Below are 17,635 nucleotides of genomic sequence, written 5' to 3'. Positions count from 1 at the left end.
TGTGGCCTTGTGTTGCTACTTTTAGCCATTTATGTATCTATTACAAGGTCTCTTTTCTCCTCTATCCCATTTAGTTTCTTGCATCCCCAGGAATACATGCCCTCCTTATTGTTCCTACAAAAATGAACCACCTCACCCATTGCTAGATTGATCATAAGAAATAGCAACAGGACTATGTCATTTTGCCCCCTGAGCCTGACCCGCCATTCAACAAGATCATGGCTGATCGGATAGTTGCCTTAACTCCACTTTCCTGCCTGTCCCCCATAACACTTGAGTCCCTTGTAGATCAAAAATCTGTCTAACTCAGCCTTGAATATATTCAATGACCCAGCCTCCACCACTCTCTGAGGAAGAGAATTCCAAAGATTAACAACCATGCTGACAGAAGAAATTCTTACTCGTCTCGATCTTAAATGGGAGACCCCTTATTTTGAAACTGTGCCCCCTAGTTCTAGATTCCCCCGAAAGGGGAAATATCGTCTCAACATCTACCCTGTCAAGCCCCCACGGAATCTTAAAAGCAAAATACTGCGGATGCTGGAAATCTGACACAAAAACAAGAAATGCTGGATTCACTCAGCAGGTCTGGCAGCATCTGTGGAAAGAGAAGCAGAGTTAACGTTTCGGGTCAGTGACCCTTCTTCGGAACTGACAAATATTTCTAATATTTGTCAGTCCCCACGGAATCTTGTATGTTTCAATAATATCTCTCATTCTTCTAAACTCCAATAAATATAGGCCCAACCTGCTCAACCTTTCCTCACAAAACAACCCTTTCATCCCAGGAATCAGCCTATTGAACCTTCTCTGAATTGCTTCCAATGCAAGTACATCCCTCCTTAAGTAAGGAGACCAAAACTGTATCACCAATATCCTGTACAGTTTAGCAAGACTTCCCTACTTTTATACTCCATCCCCCCTTGCAATAAGTGCCAACATTCCATTTACCTTTCTAATTACTTGCTCTACCAGCATGCTAACTTAGAGTAATAGATTCATTTACAGCACAGAAGGAGGCCATTCAGCCCATCGTGTCCATGCCAGCTCTCCACAGAGCTACGCTGTCAGTCCTACTCCCTGGCTCGATCCCCAAGGCCCTGCAGGTCTATTTCTCTCAGGTGGCCATCCAACTTCCTCTTGAAGTCGCTGATCAACTTCGTTTCCACCACCCTTGTGGGCAGCGAGTTCCAGGTCATTAACACCCGCTGCGTAAAAAACTGCTTCCTCATATTCCCCCAAAACTTTCAACCTGTGTCCCCTAGTCCTTGTACCATTTGTTAATAGGAACAGTTTTTCCTTGTCTAACATAGTTAAGCCTTTTTGTGATTCACATACCAGGACACCCAGATCCCTTTGTATTGCAGCATTTTGTATTTGAGTCTCTGTCCATGCAAATAATATTCTGCTTTTCTATTCTTCCTGCCAAAGTGGACAACCTCACATTTTCCCACATTATATGCCATCTGCCAAATTTTTGCCTACTCACTTAACTTATCTATATCCCTTTGCACACTCTTTGTGTCCTTCTCACTACTTGCTTTACTTATCTTTGTGTCAGCAGCAAATTTGACTACAATACACTTGGTCCCTTCATCCGAGTCATTAATATAGATCATAAATAGTTGAGGTCCCAGCACTGATCTCTGTGGCACTCCACTAGTTACAGTTTGCCAATCTGAAAATGACCCATTTATCCCAACTCTCTGTTTTCTGTCAGTTATCCAATCCTCTGTCCATGCTAATATATTACCCACGATACCATGAGCTCTTATCTTGTGTAGTAACCTTTTATGTGGCACCTTATCAAATGCCTTTAGGAAATCCAAATACAATACATCTACTGGTTCTCCTTGATCCACCCTGCTTGTTACATCCTCAAAGAGCTCTAATAAATGTGTCAAACACGATTTCCCTTTCATTGCTCTGTAAGCCTATCGTTATTGAATAACCTGTACCGTACCTGCTGTAGCTGGGGATGATTCCCTGCTCCAGGTCCTTCATAGTAAACGGGTCGACTCGGGCACACAACCACTCGCATTTTGTTTGGTAGATGGTGTCCAACACGTGTAGAATTTCATCACACTTCACTTGGAGGGAGCAACTGTCCACTTGACCCAGAATGTTCAGGTTCACTCGGATGTAGAAGGAATCTTGAACCATTGGCTCCTCATCTTCAAAGACTCTCTCAAGCTTCCTGTAACCTAGAGGTCCATATATTAACACTCGTGTGACAGAAGCATCATTGCACATGGGTGGAGGCAGGTACAATCAGACAGACATTGGAGGGAGGTACACTTCCGCACACCCCACTTGCACACTGGCTACACGTGCATGCTTTTGGACAGGCAAGTGCAAGCACAGATACATGCACACAGAATTGCACACAAACATGGACATGTACACGTGTGTGCCGCACACTCGTGCAGACGTTCTGCCGCTGCCCGAGGAAAATAGGTGACTCATGCTCCTCCAAGCGCTGTTAAAGGGATGTACTTTTTGTGACTCCATTCTCTTGCATATGTGCACCACTCTCCAACAACAACTTGGATTTTTGTAGTGCCTTTTAACATAGACGTTCCAAAGTGCATGATAAAATTTGACACTGAGCCATGTAAAGAGAAAAGCTTGGTCAAAGAGGAGGGATTTAAAGAGCATCTTAAGGGAGAAGAGAGTGAGATAGAGTGGCGGAGAGGTTTAAGGAGGGAATTCCAGAGCTTAGCACGCAGACAGCTAAAAGCATGGCCGCCAATGGAGCAACGGAGATTGGGGGATTTGCAAGAGTCCTCCTCAAGGAAGCACATCAATTTTTTTCATCAACTAAAGATAAATCACATTGGAACATGTTTTGAGCTGTCCCTTAGTGTCTTCCTACCTACCTGCTTCATTCTTCTGAAGTTGGAGGGAACCTGCTAATGAGCACATGTCCAAGGCCCAATGGGCATCCTTTTCTGTGCCGTTCTGTAGCAATATTTTCTGACTCGTCCCTTCTTCCAGCTGAAAAGAAGATTCAAATGCACTTGAGACTAAGGGATCGAGCAGTCTTATGGGTCAGCAATTCACCCTTTCACCTCCGATTCCTGCTTCAGCTCAGCCCAACTGGTTTGGTCGAAACGTCTCTTCCCTCTGCCTGTTGCCATGGCCCTACATGAAGTGGAGGTGGGACAGTCTGATCTGAATGCCCGCTGGGCAGGATTCCACTGCAAGAACCTAGCGGATCGATACTACGTAATAGAAGCATTCAAAGTGACCTTAGGGGACCAAGGTGGGTCAATGGAATTAAGATGCAGATCAGCCATGATCTAATTGTATGGTGGTGAAGGCTTGAGGGGCTGAATGGCCTACTCATTTTCCAATGTTCCTAATGATATGGCAGGTCTTGGAGTAGAAATGCCACAGTGGTGCAGTGGGTATTCTTCTGACATTTGTTGTGGTCTTGCTTGGAGATGGGATTTGCGGATCCATCTTTTGGATGAGATGCGAAACCGAGGCCCCATCTACTCTCTCAAGTGGACGTAAAAGATCCCACATTGCTATTTCAAAGAAGAGCAGGGGAGTTGGCCTCAGTGTCCTAGGTCAATATTTATCCCTCAACCAACATCCCTAAAACTGGTCATTGTCTCAGAGAGTTTGTGGCCTACTCCTGCTCCTATTTCTTATGTTCTTAAGAGTTTTATTGTAGAAGGAAGGAAAGCTGAGGGAAGTGAGGAACGCGACAGGTTTGAGCTCCTGGATAAGAACTGCCCGCTCCCATTCCAACTGCCACCATTTCACCCACAGGAGGGTCGGTCACTAGAGGGCACATATTTAAAGTAATCGGCAAAAAAAGTGAGGTGGTTGAAAATGAGGAGAAAATTTATTTATGCAGCAAGTTGTTATGGTCTGCATTGTAATGCCTGAAAGGATGGTGGAAGCCCATTCAATCGTAAGGGAATTGGATGTATAATTGACGGGGAAAATCTGGTCATTATCTGCTTACAATTTGTGGGAGTGTATGCAAATTAGCTGCTGTGTTTCCTACATTATAAAAGTGACTACACTTCAAAAAGTACTTAATTGGTTGTAAAGCGCTTTGGGAATTCCTGAGATCGTAAAAGGTGCTATATAAATGCAAGTGTTTTTTTGATTCCTTTCTCTATATGCTATTTACAACAATGTCCAGTGCTTCTCTGAATTTTCTCTCCTACTCCTCTTAAACTCCAGCCATGCCACCCTACACACTGTTTCTCCTATCCCACACTAGGCTGAGCATTGAGATCCACTGCAGCCTACACAGCCGTATTCTTTCCCAATTTTGTGTGGTATTCCTCACCTCCGCCATCCTTCCGTGGCTCCTATACACTGCAGTGCCCGATCGGGAGAATCCTCCTGGAAATTGCTGTTCTTGACCATTTAAAATGTAACCTAGACATCACCTAAGCAGTATGCAATCACTTTTACTCTTTGCAATCATAAGAAGAATTGTAGGGAGAGGAGGCGGCCATTGAGCCCCTCCAGCTCGTTGCTACATTCAACTAGATCATGGCTAATCTGTATCTTAACTCCATTTGCCTGCACTGGTTCTGTAACAGAAACGCAGAATCGCAAAACCTTCTTGAGGGAGAGAGTTCCAGATTTCCACTACCCTTTGTGTGAAGAAGTGCTTCCTAACATCATACCTGAATGGCCCAGCTCGAATGTTAAAGTTATGCCACCTTGTTCTGGACTTTCCCACCAGAGGAATTCATTTCTCTCTATCTACTCGATCAACTTCTTTAAGCACCTGAAACACTTCAATTAGATCATCCCTTAATCTTCTATACTGGGGGGAATGCAAGCCTAATCAATGCAACCTCTCCTCATAATGTAACCATTTTAGCACAGGTATCATTCTGGTGAATTTGAGCTGCACCCTCTCCAAAGCCTTGCTGGTGCCCAGAATTGAACACAGCTACTCCAGATGGGGGTCTGACCAGAGCTTTATACCAACCCTGGTGGCCCCTAGGCCAGTGGTTGTCAAATTGGGGTCCACGGACCTCTGACAGTCCGTACAGACTTTCCAGAGAGTCAGCGAAATAATGTGAAAGTGCTTACGGAGGCTGTCTTGGTGTGAACCGGGAAACAGGAGCAGAGTGTGGCCGCCACACATGCAGCGCAGACTGGGCCGGCCGTCTCACCTCGGAGGGGAGCATGCATAAAGGGACAGCGAGAGCAGCACAAAGATCGCTTTCTGTGTGAGTAATCTGTAAGTAATTACCTATGTTCTTCAAAGCATTATTAAAACACTCCTTACATGCAGCAGTTTCATATCATGACTATTATAAATTAGATGTGGGGTGCATGATTATCAAGTCATTTGAAAAGGAGTCCTTCAACCAAAATGTTTGAGAACCACTGTCCAAGGTTATGTACCTAGGCCCTTCACTGACACATCTCAGTTAAAAAGAATCAAGAAGGTTAACAGGCTTGGATGAATAACAAGCAGGAAAGGAGTCACTAATGGAAAGACAGGTCAGCCTGAGAGGCCTGGGCTCTGAGTTAATGCATCTAATTAACACCCTACCTGTAGTCCGACCTTTTCCACCTCTGACCCCTGCTGCACAGACTTGACCAAGAGAGCATTCTCACTGCCCCCAATGGTGGTGATATCATTATGGTCGTGTTTGACACTGATGTTGATGCTCGTCAGATCAGGTAGCGACAAGGATGGAGAAAGTGTCCTACAATAACAACAACTTGCATTTACATAACGCTTTTAACAAAGTAAATACATCTCAAGCACAGGACTGTGATTGGACAGAAATTCGACACAGAGTCACATAAGGATATTCGAATAAGGTGACCAAAAGCTTGGTCAAAGAGGTGGGTTTTACAAGAGGAGAAGAGGGAAGGCACATAGGAGTAAGGAGGGAATTGCAGAGCTTAGAACCGAGCTGAAGGCATGGGCGCCAATGGTGGGTGAAGGAAATCAAAGATGCATAAGGGAACAGAACTGGAGAAATGTAGAGATCTCGGAGGGTTGCAAGACTGGAGGATGTTACAGAGGTAGAGAAGGAGACGAGGCCCCTTCAATTTTACAGCACACACAAAATGGTGCAAAGTTACTCCTCTCACTGCAGAGAGCTGAGATGTATTTTACTGTTTTTTCTCAGCTGAGGATTTGCCAGTTCTGCCAATGATATCACAGAGCAAGTTCATTTTGTGGCTGCCCTGATGCCTTTAGTTGGTAGGCACACCGGGAGGCGGGAGGGGCTGTAAAATGGCAAGGGAAGGCCGGAGGAGGGTCTAGTGCGCATTGCCCTCCTGCTGCCATTGCCTTTTTACCAGTGGCAGTGAAGCTGGATGACAGCCCTCCTGCCCAGAGGCCAACTGAGCCATTTAAGTGGCCAATTAAGGGCCGCTTCCCACCACCGTTGGCATTTTACGAGCGATGGGTTGGCCCTCCGCCCTGTAGGGAGACCGCCTGGTGAATGCTGGTGGCTTCCCTGCAGCTTTGGATTGGGGTGGGGTGGGGGGGAGGCTACAATTCGGGCACTCAGTGCCCAACAGAAGGTCCCTCCGGTGGCAATGGCCACCCCCATGGCAAACCCCCACCCCACTGCCCTCAACAATTGCCATCCCACCTCACCAAGGCCTGCCCGACTGGCCCTGGTGCCCCCTGACCGCACTTGCCTGGTTGCAAGGGCGGCCTATTCCCATAGGATCCTCTCTTCCAGGTGCAATCCTGGTGGTGGCCACCGTCAGCATGGGTATCTTAACCAACCTTGCTACCCTGAGACTGAAACGGAAATACGAACATACGAATTAGGAGCAGGCCACTCGGCCCCTCGAGCCTGCTCCACCATTCGATAGATCGGCCAGGCTTCCCCCACCCTGGATTGCTCGGCTGTCTACTGACCTCTACCAGAGAAGCGGAATTTGCTGTAAGACAGGATCAGGCTCAGCTGTGAGGCCCCAGATTGTTGAATAGTGCGCCAACGCCCCAGTGTAAAGGTGCCCATGTGATGTATGACAAGTTGGGCGAGGTGGGTGAGTGCTGCTGGCTCTTGTGGTATTGTCCCCAATATGAGTCGGGACCTTCAGGAAAGGAAGGGGGAGATGCAAAGGCCTGAACAAAATAAGGAACAAAATTGGGAAAAGGCTATTTGTGTAAGTCAGATCCTCCCACACACCACAAACAACCAAGCCCATCGTAGACAGAGCAACTTTTATGTACACATTGAAGAGAATCTTAAAGCAGGTTCTAAAGGGACAGAGCCGGAGATGGATGGAATATTATGGGGTGCTAGTGTCAGAAAGGCACAGTCAGAGACAGGTTTATAAAAAGCTTTGAAAGAAGCAGCATTTTGGGACACTGTTCAAACACTAGAGGCTTGCGACAGAAACTTGGCTACTGATATTGAGGCCTGCAGCAGGAGGGAAACCGCACAGAGAAGCTGGTTAAAACACTGTTCCTTGCTGTGCCATGGCTTCTGCTTTTTAAAAAAAATCATCTCCCTGAAACTATAAAATTGAAGGAATTTGAGAGAAGCAGAAGATGAATTACCTGCTATTGTTACTTGCCAGGCTGGTATCTTCAGACTCCGGGTGGAAGCTGGGCCTAGCCAAATCAGCGGTCAGCGATAAGCTCAGTATCTGACCTTCATCTGTAAAGCAACGAACTTGCATTTGTATAGCGCCGTTAACATGGCAAAAATGCACCATGGTGCTTCGCAGGAGTGTTAGCAGAGAAATTTGACTGTGAGCCACATGGGGAGATATTAAGAAAAATGGGCGAAGGTTTGGTCAAAGAGGTACATTTTAAGTAGGGTGTTAAAGGAAAAGAGAGGAGTGGAGTTTTAGGAAGGGAATTCCAGAACTTGGGGCCTCGGCAGCTGAAGACATGGCTGCAGATGGTAGAGCAATAAAAATTGGATGTGTAAGAGGCCAGAATCGGAGGAGTCTGGAGATGAGGAGGGGTGAGACTTTGGCAGTACTGGAAAATAAGGATGAGAGGCTACTTTACTCTCTGTGTACAAACTGATATCTTTATACGTAGATGTACATTGTATTCTGTCACTGTTTCTGCACAATAAGTTAGATACAGACAGGATATTCATTACTTAGCTATGTGGAACTATGTTTATGATCCGAGTGAAGCTTGCTAATCAATAAGAGCAGGTTACAACAGAACAATCGGGAAGGAATTATTTGAAATATTCTTTTCCCAACTGTGTCTTTCCTTCCCTCATTGTTTCAAAGTGCTGACTGCTTCACAAGATATAGTTAATAAATGGTCTGTATCCTTTTGTACGTAATCCAGTGGCTTTGGTTGATGTGTGATCTTTGGTGGGAAATAGCAGGTTTTTTTTTAGAGATACAGCACTGAAACAGGCCCTTCGGCCCACCGAGTCTGTGCCGACCATCAACCACCCATTTATACTAATCCTACATTAATCCCATATTCCTACCACATCCCCACCTTCCCTCAATTCCCCTACCACCTACCTACACTAGGGGCAATTTATAATGGCCAATTTACCTATTAACCTGCAAGTCTTTGACTGTGGGAGGAATTTGGAGCACCCGGCAAAAACCCACACGGTCACAGGGAGAACTTGCAAACTCCGCACAGGCAGTACCCAGAATCGAACCCAGGTCGCTGGAGCTGTGAGGCTGAGGTGCTAACCACTGCGCCACTGTGCCCCCCAGTTGGTGTAGAATTATGAGTTTGGGACTAATCTTGATTTTCGATCATGTATCTGGACTTTCTCTCATGCCAGAAGTCACGTTTATACCAATCATTACATAGAATTATATTGAATTTACAGCACAGAAACAAGCCATTTAGCCCAACATGCTCAAAGCTTGTCCCCAAAACACTCAAAGCGATGCACAAGTACCTGGGCTGTTGTCCTCATTATCTGTCGACCAGATTTCAAATCTGGACAAGGAGAAAAAAATGTAGATTATTAACAGGCTTTTCTTGAGACACCCAAGTGAAGATCCAAGACTCCAAAGTGTGAGATATCGCCAAGGTTGAGAAGAATCAAAGAAGTAAAGCAAATCAGGAAATAATATTTAGATGGCAGCAAGCCTAGATTTTGAAAAACCCGTAGGAGGAAGAGAAGACGGAGGGAGGTGTGTAAATCCACAGTAATGCAATCGCAAAACACTGTTGGAAATCTGAAATAAAAACAGAAAATGCTGGAAAAACCCAGCACGGTCTGGCAGCCTCTGGGGAGAGAAAGAAACAGAATTAGTGTCTCAGTTCTAACAAAAGGCCATCAACGTGAGACATTAACTTTGTTTCTCTCCGCAAATGCTGCCTCATCTGCAGAGTATTTTGAGCATTTCCTGTTTTTATTTCAGACTATCTTGATTATACTTCCTCCCACCCTGCTTCCTATAACAACTTTATTCCATTCTCCCAGTTTTTCTGTCTTCATCACATCTGTTCCAAAGATTCCACCTTCCATCGCATTGCTTCCGATATGCCTTCCTTTTTCCTCAATGGGAGATTTCCCTACACCCTGCTTGACACGGCCCTCAACTGTCCCATTCCATCTCCCACACATTGGGCTGGATTTTAACAGCCCACCGCCAATCTCGGTGGCGAGCTCAAAAAAATGGCGACCCGCATGGGCGAGCCACACGCCAAAGAGCCGCCGCAACCTCAAGCGCGGCAGCTCATTTAAATATCCGGGGCAGCCCGCACCCCACCTCCGAATCACATGGAGAGGGCGGGCTGTTCATACCTGGCAATGGTGGCAGCTGCCCTTCCTCAGGCGCTGGGGCCGTTTTTAAAGGCTAGTCAGCCCTGCCGCCTAATTTACATTTTTAAGCACATACCCCCCCAAAATTAAATGAATAAATTTCTTATGTCCCTTTCCCCAACCCCCCCCCCCAAAATAATGATTACATTAACTAGTTGCCTTCCCCCCCAAAACACTTACCTTTTACATCTGACCCTCCCTCTCCAAACTGCACAAAGTTTGTTCAACCCTTCCCACCACCCACTACACCCATTATGTGCATTTGACCCTTTTCCAACCCTCCCCCCGCTGAAAATCTTATCTCCTCCCCCCTCCTCACCAGTGGGGTGCCGCCGTTCCCCGGATGGGGATTTGAAGGCGCGGGAGTGCCGGCCGTCGTGCCAAAAATCACGGCGGGCTCTTAAGATTGCAGGTAAGTCTATGTTAATTCGTTCATTTTATTCATTTGAATATTTTAATTGCCGCCGCTGGGACGATCAGACGGGGCCCTCCAAGTGTCGCGGTCCGTGGCGGGCCTCATTCGGACCCATCTTCAGGCCTACCCACCATAGGGAACCCGATGCCAGGGGGACAACACGTCATCTGTCATCCCTTCCCCAACCGCCCACAACCACAATATGGATCACCTTGTGAAACAGTCACTCAACAGGAATGTAAATCCCACACTCAACTTTCTCTCTCGCTCTCTCTTCCCTCCTTGGCACTCTTTGTCTCTTTCTCTCTCTCCTTCTTTACCCTTCTCTCTCTCTTGCTCTTCGTCTCTCTGGCTCTCTCGCTCTTCCTCCTTAAAAAAGTAAATATTTCCTGGAGAACTTTGCACGTTCCGAAGGCAAAATTCCCGCATGTAACTTAAGTAAGGCACTCAATATTATCTACATCATACAATGAATATAAATATGATCCATTAAGAATGAAGTCAGCCAATAAAATAAACCAATCCTTTGGCACCAAACCTGTTTTAGGTTTTTTGGTGAATATTTTTATGCTTCTTGGATGGTTCATTGAAGACGATTCCCAATTTAATGGCAAATCCTCAGGACTTTTTGAGCTGGGTTCAGAACAGAGCTTGATCCAATTGCTGCACATTTGGACACAAGTCTCAGAGGAGAAAGGAAATTGTTCTAATATCTGCCCTCCTGATATGTTACCCGCTGGCTGATTCCTCCTGCTTAACCCGCCGCATCAATGATTCTTTGCAAGGTGGAAATGGTATCATTGAGAACCTATTCATCTCCCGCTCATATTCAATGTCGGTCCAGAGTAGCTCCTAAAATAGAGAAAGCAGGTATAAATTGGCGTTATACATCTACTGCCACCAGTGCCAATTCAGCTGACAATTTATTAATTAGACAGGCAAAGGGGGATCTCTCCCCTCCCTATGAATCGTTCAAGTCCTAATTACAAACATTTTTGATAAACTCATAAGGGAGTTGAGATGCTTGTCATTCCTCTGTTGCTGCTTTCATTGAAATCACCTAGGATTATCCTGCTTTCTGCTCAAAGAGCAGCAAAAGTGCTCCTGGGTGAGGGAGATTCAAAAGCAGTCAGGGTTCCTGATTATGAGCACGCTCAGGTGGTCATGCAAGAATGTGTGTGTATTTTAGTGTGTATATATGTCTGTGGGTGTGGGTGTCTAGTACATGTGTATCTGTGTAAGGTTGTGTGCGGTTGATTGGTTTTTTAATTCTTTCTTGGGGTGTGCGCATCGCTGTCCAGGCCAGCATTTATTGTCCATCCCTAATTGCCCTTGGGAAGGTGGTGGTGAGCCTCCTTTTTGAACCGCTGCAGTCCAGGTAGTGTAAGTACACCCACAGTACTGTTAGGGAGGGAGTTCCAGGATTTTGACCCAGTGATGGTGAAGGAACGGAGATATAGTTGCAAGGCAGAATGGTGTGTGACTTGGAGGGGAACTTGCAACTGGTGGTGTTCCCATGCATCTGCTGCCCTTGTCCTTCTAGATGGTTGAGATCGTGGCTTTGGAAGGTGCTGTCGAGCCTTGATGAGTTGCTGCTTGTAGATGGTACACACTGCTGCCACTGTGCACCTATGGTGGAGGGAGTGAATGTTTAGGGTAGTGGATGGGGTGCTGATTAAGCGGGCTGCTTTGTCCTGGTTGGTGGCAACCTTCTTGTGTGTTGTTGGAGCTGCACTCATTCTAGAAAGTGGAGAGTATTCCATCACACTCCTGACTTGTGCCTTGTAGATGGTGGACAGGCTTTGAGGAGTCAGGAGGTGATTTTCTGGCAGCAGAATTCCCAGCCTCTGACCTGTTCCTGTAGCCACGGTATTTTTAGGGCTGTTCCAGTTAGGTTGCTGGTCAGTGGTAACCCCCAGGATGTTGATGGTGGGGGATTCAGTGATGATAATGCTGTTGAATATCAAGGGGAGATGGTTAGATTCTTTATTGTTGGAGATGGTCATTGCCTGGCACTTGTGTGGTGTGAATTTTATTTGCCACTGATCAGACCAAGCCTGAACATTGTCCAATTGCTGCATATGGACATGGATTGCTTCAGTATCTGAGGGATCGTGAATGGTACTGAACATTCTGCAATCATCAGTGAACATCCCCACTTCTGACCTTATGTTGGAGGGGAGATCATTGATGAAGCAGCTGAAGATGGTTGGGCCTCAGAGACCATGCCTGTATTTTAGTGAGTATATGTGTGTTTCTATGTACTTCAGAAGAATAGGTTCAACTCTAATGCCTGTCATGGTTGAATAGGCTTCCTAGCATCTTTAACGTAATAGAATGTCCCAAGGAGCTTCACAGGAGTGTTATAAAGCAAAATTTGACACTGAGCCACATAAAGAGATATTAGTGCAGAGGGCCAAAAGCTTGGTCAAAATGTAAGATTTTAAGGAGTGTCTTGAAGAAGGTAGAGAGGCGGAGAGGTGGAGGGAGAGAATTCCAGAGCTTAGGGCCCAGGCAGCTGAGGGAAACGGCTGCCAATGGTGGAGCGATTAAAATCGGGAATGCTCAAGAGGCCAGACTGGAGAAATGCAGAGATCTCAGAGGGTTGTGGGGCTCGAGGAGTTTACAGAGGTAGGCAGGGGGTGAGGCCATGAGGGATTTGAAAACAAGAATGAGAATTTTAAAACTGGAGTGGTCAAAACTACTGGTAACAAAGACATGGATGGGTGTTTTAACAGCAGTGAGCTGAGGCAAAGGTGGAATGGGCAACACTGAGGGATGAGGTCGCACATGAAGCCTGGAGCTGGACGAGAAGCAGGTGCCCATGACCTGTACCTCAAGGTACTTTGGTGCCTTCAGGTATGGAGGGGAGAAAATTAGGACCAAATTGAAATGGTCAGCAGTTCAACCAATGGATTACTGCCATGCAATGATGACACATGCACTAAAACTGTGGAGACTTACCGTTGGAGATAGCTCTTCACCAAATTCACTCTCTATAAAATGAAAGGAAAAGTACAGATGGTTGTTGGCAGTGAGAATGCAATTGTTCTCTCTCAATAGCTTTCTCAATAGCTTAGTTATTACCCTGTTTGCAAAGCAATTCACTGCATTTCTATCTCCGATTAGATGAAACTGCATGTTGGTTTTTAAACATGCTGTAGTGGGCTTTGTTGGCATTACCAACTCGGAAGTCGGACAAATTTGGGCTCAATTTTAGCCTAACTCAGCGGGCAGGAATTCTGTGGGATGGGTTGGAATACCCGATTTACACCAGGTTGGATGGGGAGTAAAATGGAGCAGGATGTATAACCAACATTGCACTTGATCCTGTCACTTCCTGACTCGCGGGTTAGGATTAAATGGACCCCATTTGTCCAAGATTGTGACTTTAACGCTGACCCTTTTCCTACCCCCTCCACAATTAAGTGGCCACCTGGTACCCTGACTCCTCACGTAGTGACTACGAAATAGAAAGCATTATCTAGCACAGCTTTTGCCATATTACGGACTGCCAATAACTCCCTGTTACAAAAATCATACACTGCATCATATTTCAATTTCCCCCATTCTAACACTTGGATATGTCACAACATACACTACCCTATCACCAAGAAATACATAGACGTTATACACGGGAACAGGCCATTCCACCCAACCAATCTATGTTGGCGTTTACTGTCCACCCGCAAATAGTTCTAATTGCATTTACCCACCTTGTTCCCATGGTCGTAAAAACTCCTACGAAAAATGCTTAACACAGTTGTGCGGCATGCTTTATTTTAAATGGGTTAACTCGTCCATTGAATGACGGACCAAGAAACAGCACATGAACAGATGCTCACCACGTCATTTCTCGGCTTCTGTTTTCTGGCTGCACAAGCATATTTGAAAAGTTTTGAGCCTGATTCAGGACATCAGCAAGATAAACATTGTCTGGTGCAGATTGCAGACGCAGTCTCTCTGCCTAGTTAAAGTCAGAGGAATTAATTTGCAGCAGCAAATCTCAATGCACATGACTGAGTGGGAGAGAGAATTCCCACCAGCTGTGTAAACAGGTTAGAGTGCACACTGAGCAAAAGGCAACCTATCTGCTACTAATGTACACCTCAGCATCAAACCTCTGTGTATAAATGGTACAGACTGACTAAATAAAAACAATTGCCCATACTTGGCTTGGTTCCAGCTGTCTGTACGCTGTAAACTGAGTCATTCACAGGCTCACTGCGGTGAGGAGGAAACATCTGCGAGCAAGTCAAGCAGGGGCTGCTGCTAGCATTCGTTTCCCGAGGCCCACTTACGACCCATTCACCTGCCAGACCTGCCTCTCCACTCGTGCCTCAGCTTCCATTCACAGCCCGCCCGCCTACAGGATACTGAGAAAGCTAGAATTGAGTGCTGGTTCCTTACAGCAGAAGGCAAGAGAGCGTCACGAGGAGCCAGGATTTTCTCAATCACAGCAACAGCCCTATTAGAAGGGAAGAACCTATCATATTTCTCTCCTTTTTCTTGAGGAAGTGTCTGGTACAAAGTAACCAAGAGGCAATTCAGCTTTGGCTTTCTCTCACATTTTTCCACTTGGCCTGCACCCACCCCTCCCTTTCCCACCCTGCCATTTGAGTTGCCCATGGCAATGAAGAGTAGGCAACCATTCTCAAAGGCTCATACCAACACCACACTTTACATAGAATGGACAGCACCGTAACAGGCCATTCAGCCCGACTGCTCCATGCTGCACACCAGCCTTATCATCTCACCTGATCAATATATCCTCCTAATCCTTACTCCCTCATGCGCTTATCTAGCTGCCCCTTAAATGCATCTGTGCTAGTTGCCTCAACTACTCTTTCTGGTAGCGAATTCCATGTTCCAATTACTCTCTCGTTAAAGAAGTTTCTCCTGAATTCACTACTGCATTTAATGATGACTATCTTATATTTATGGCCTCTAGTTTTGAACTGCCACACCAGTGGAAACGTCTTCTCTACATGTATCTCATAGCCTTCTCTTTTCTAAGGAAAAGAGCCACAGCCTGTTCAATCTTCACTGATAGGTTTAACCTCTAAGTTCTGGCATCGTTCTTGTAAATTCTTGCACTTTCTCCAACACCTCTGCATCTGTTTTGTAATCTGGAGCCCAGAAGTGTGGACAATACTCTTCTCATTGCCACTGATAAGTGAGTGGAGGCAAGTTCTGGCCAGTTTTCTCCCTCTTCCAGTGGGGGAGTGATACCCCACCCACTCCACCTGGAGCTCAATAGAATTAGAATTAGAATTAGAATATTACAGCGCAGTACAGGCCCTTCGGCCCTCGATGTTGCGCCGATCATCTGACCTACACTATTCCATTTACATCCATATGTCTATCCAATGACCACTTAAATGCCCTTAAAGTTGGCGAGTCTACTACTGTTGCAGGCAGGGCGTTCCACGCCCCTACTACTCTCTGCGTAAAGAAACTACCTCTGACATCTGTCCTATATCTTTCACCCCTCAACTTAAAGCTATGTCCCCTCGTGTTTGCCATCCTCATCCGAGGAAAAAGACTCTCACTATCCACCCTATCTAACCCTCTGATTATCTTGTATGTCTCTATTAAGTCACCTCTCCTCCTCCTTCTCTCTAACGAAAACAACCCCAAGTCCCTCAGCCTTTCCTCGTAAGACCTTCCTTCCATACCAGGCAACATCCTAGTAAATCTCCTCTGCACCCTTTCCAAAGCTTCGACATCCTTCCTATAATGCGGTGACCAGAACTGCACGCAATACTCCAGGTGCGGCCTCACCAGAGTTTTGTACAGCTGCATCATGACCCCGTGGCTCTGAAACTCGATCCCCCTACTAATAAAAGCTAACACACCATATGCCTTCTTAACAGCCCTATTAACCTGGGTAGCAACTTTCAGGGATTTATGTACCTGGATACCAAGATCTCTCTGCTCATCTACACTACCAAGAATCTTCCCATTAGCCCAGTACTCTGCATTGCTGTTACTCCTTCCAAAGTGAATCACCTCACACTTCTCCGCATTAAACTCCATTTGCCATCTCTCAGCCCAGCTCTGCAGCCTATCTATGTCCCTCTGTACCCTACAACACCCTTCGACACTATCCACAACTCCACCGACCTTCGTGTCATCCGCAAATTTACTAACCCACCCTTCTACACCCTCATCCAGGTCGTTTATAAAAATGACAAACAGCAGTGGCCCCAAAACAGAACCTTGCGGTACACCACTAGTAACTAAACTCCAGGATGAACATTTGCCATCAACCACCACCCTCTGTCTTCTTTCAGCTAGCCAATTTCTGATCCAAAGCTCTAAATCACCTTCAACCCCATACTTGCGTATTTTCTGCAATAGCCAGTGCCAAATGGTTTTAAGTGTAGGGTAATCAAAAATTGTGCCCCTTTTATACTGCCCATTTTGTGTATACTGCATTGGGATGAACAGCTATTAGACGCCTGAAGGTAGGTAATTACTAAAGCATGTAATTAGCTGAGTTTTTGTTTATTGTTTTTGTTTATATGTAATAAGCCAAGTAGACAATGCGGAATGGATATTTTTGGGAGAAAGCCTCAACCTACCAGAATTTCCCTCCCACATGCTGCCCCTCCCCCCCACCCCAACAGCTTTCCTCCATAATAAGCTTAACCTTCCCACATTCTTACTGCATCCTATCCACAACCTTTTCCCATCTCCATATCCAACCCACATCCTACCCTTACTTGGCACAGGATATTGGAACTGCATATGTTTATAAACACACCCAAGGGTGAAGAAATAAAAACGTTCATTTTTATAGCGCCTTTCACTACCCCAAAGCACTTTACAGCCAATGAAGTACTTTTTGAAGTGTCGTCACTGTTATAATGAGGAAACGCAGCAGCCAATTTGCACACAGCAAGCTCCCACAAACAGCAATGTGATAATAACCAAATCAGAGATGTTGGTTGAGGGATGAGTATTGGCCAGAACAGGGGGAGAACACGCCAGCTGTTTCTTTGAAATAGTGCTGAGGGAATCTACGTCCACCTGAGAGGGCAGATGGCACCTCGGTTTAACATCTCATCTGAAATATGGCACCTCTGACACTGGTGCTCAAATCTCTGAATATACTTATATAAACATATCTTTCATTGTGCTGGTCTTCATCTATTGACATCTAAACATGAGTGTCACTAACTGTAGTTAGTGTGGATCGTCAGCCTTACCTGGAAGCTCCCCGCTTTGGATTGAAGAGGATTTCATTTTCTGGAAGAAGAAGAAGCAAATAGAATTTAGACACTGAGAATGTGAATGCTCTGTTTTCTCTTTATATCTCCTTACTGGGTTTTGATACAAGGCTAGTTGGGTGGTTACTCTCTGCTTCCCAAGCTAGAAGCATTATTGCTGTTTAAGACTCCATATTCTTGCCCTTAACTCCATCCTTCGTACAGCTGCTGATTCAGGTCGAAAGGTTCTGAACTCAGCTTTAAGCCTCATG

General features: G+C 45.7%; 1 protein-coding gene across 6 annotated transcripts in view; it reads right to left on the bottom strand.

Moving 5' to 3' along the window:
• LOC137353363 (caspase recruitment domain-containing protein 11-like) overlaps window positions 1–17,635 on the bottom strand; it is an 82,910-nt gene that overhangs the window by 11,765 nt on the left and 53,510 nt on the right. For all 6 annotated transcript variants that reach the window (XM_068019541.1, XM_068019545.1, XM_068019540.1 and 3 more), the window contains 8 exons: window positions 17,364–17,403; window positions 13,114–13,145; window positions 10,883–11,001; window positions 8,862–8,902; window positions 7,526–7,625; window positions 5,543–5,699; window positions 2,880–2,997; window positions 1,964–2,204 (listed from right to left, as the gene is read on the bottom strand). In XM_068019541.1, coding sequence (XP_067875642.1) covers window positions 1,964–2,204; window positions 2,880–2,997; window positions 5,543–5,699; window positions 7,526–7,625; window positions 8,862–8,902; window positions 10,883–11,001; window positions 13,114–13,145; window positions 17,364–17,403 — 848 coding nt within the window. The remainder of the gene's footprint in view (window positions 1–1,963; window positions 2,205–2,879; window positions 2,998–5,542; window positions 5,700–7,525; window positions 7,626–8,861; window positions 8,903–10,882; window positions 11,002–13,113; window positions 13,146–17,363; window positions 17,404–17,635) is intronic.

This window comes from Heterodontus francisci, chromosome 41, assembly GCF_036365525.1.
Source record: "Heterodontus francisci isolate sHetFra1 chromosome 41, sHetFra1.hap1, whole genome shotgun sequence".
Classification (NCBI taxonomy): Eukaryota; Metazoa; Chordata; class Chondrichthyes; order Heterodontiformes; family Heterodontidae; genus Heterodontus; species Heterodontus francisci.
This window is presented reverse-complemented; position numbering and strand designations above follow the sequence as displayed.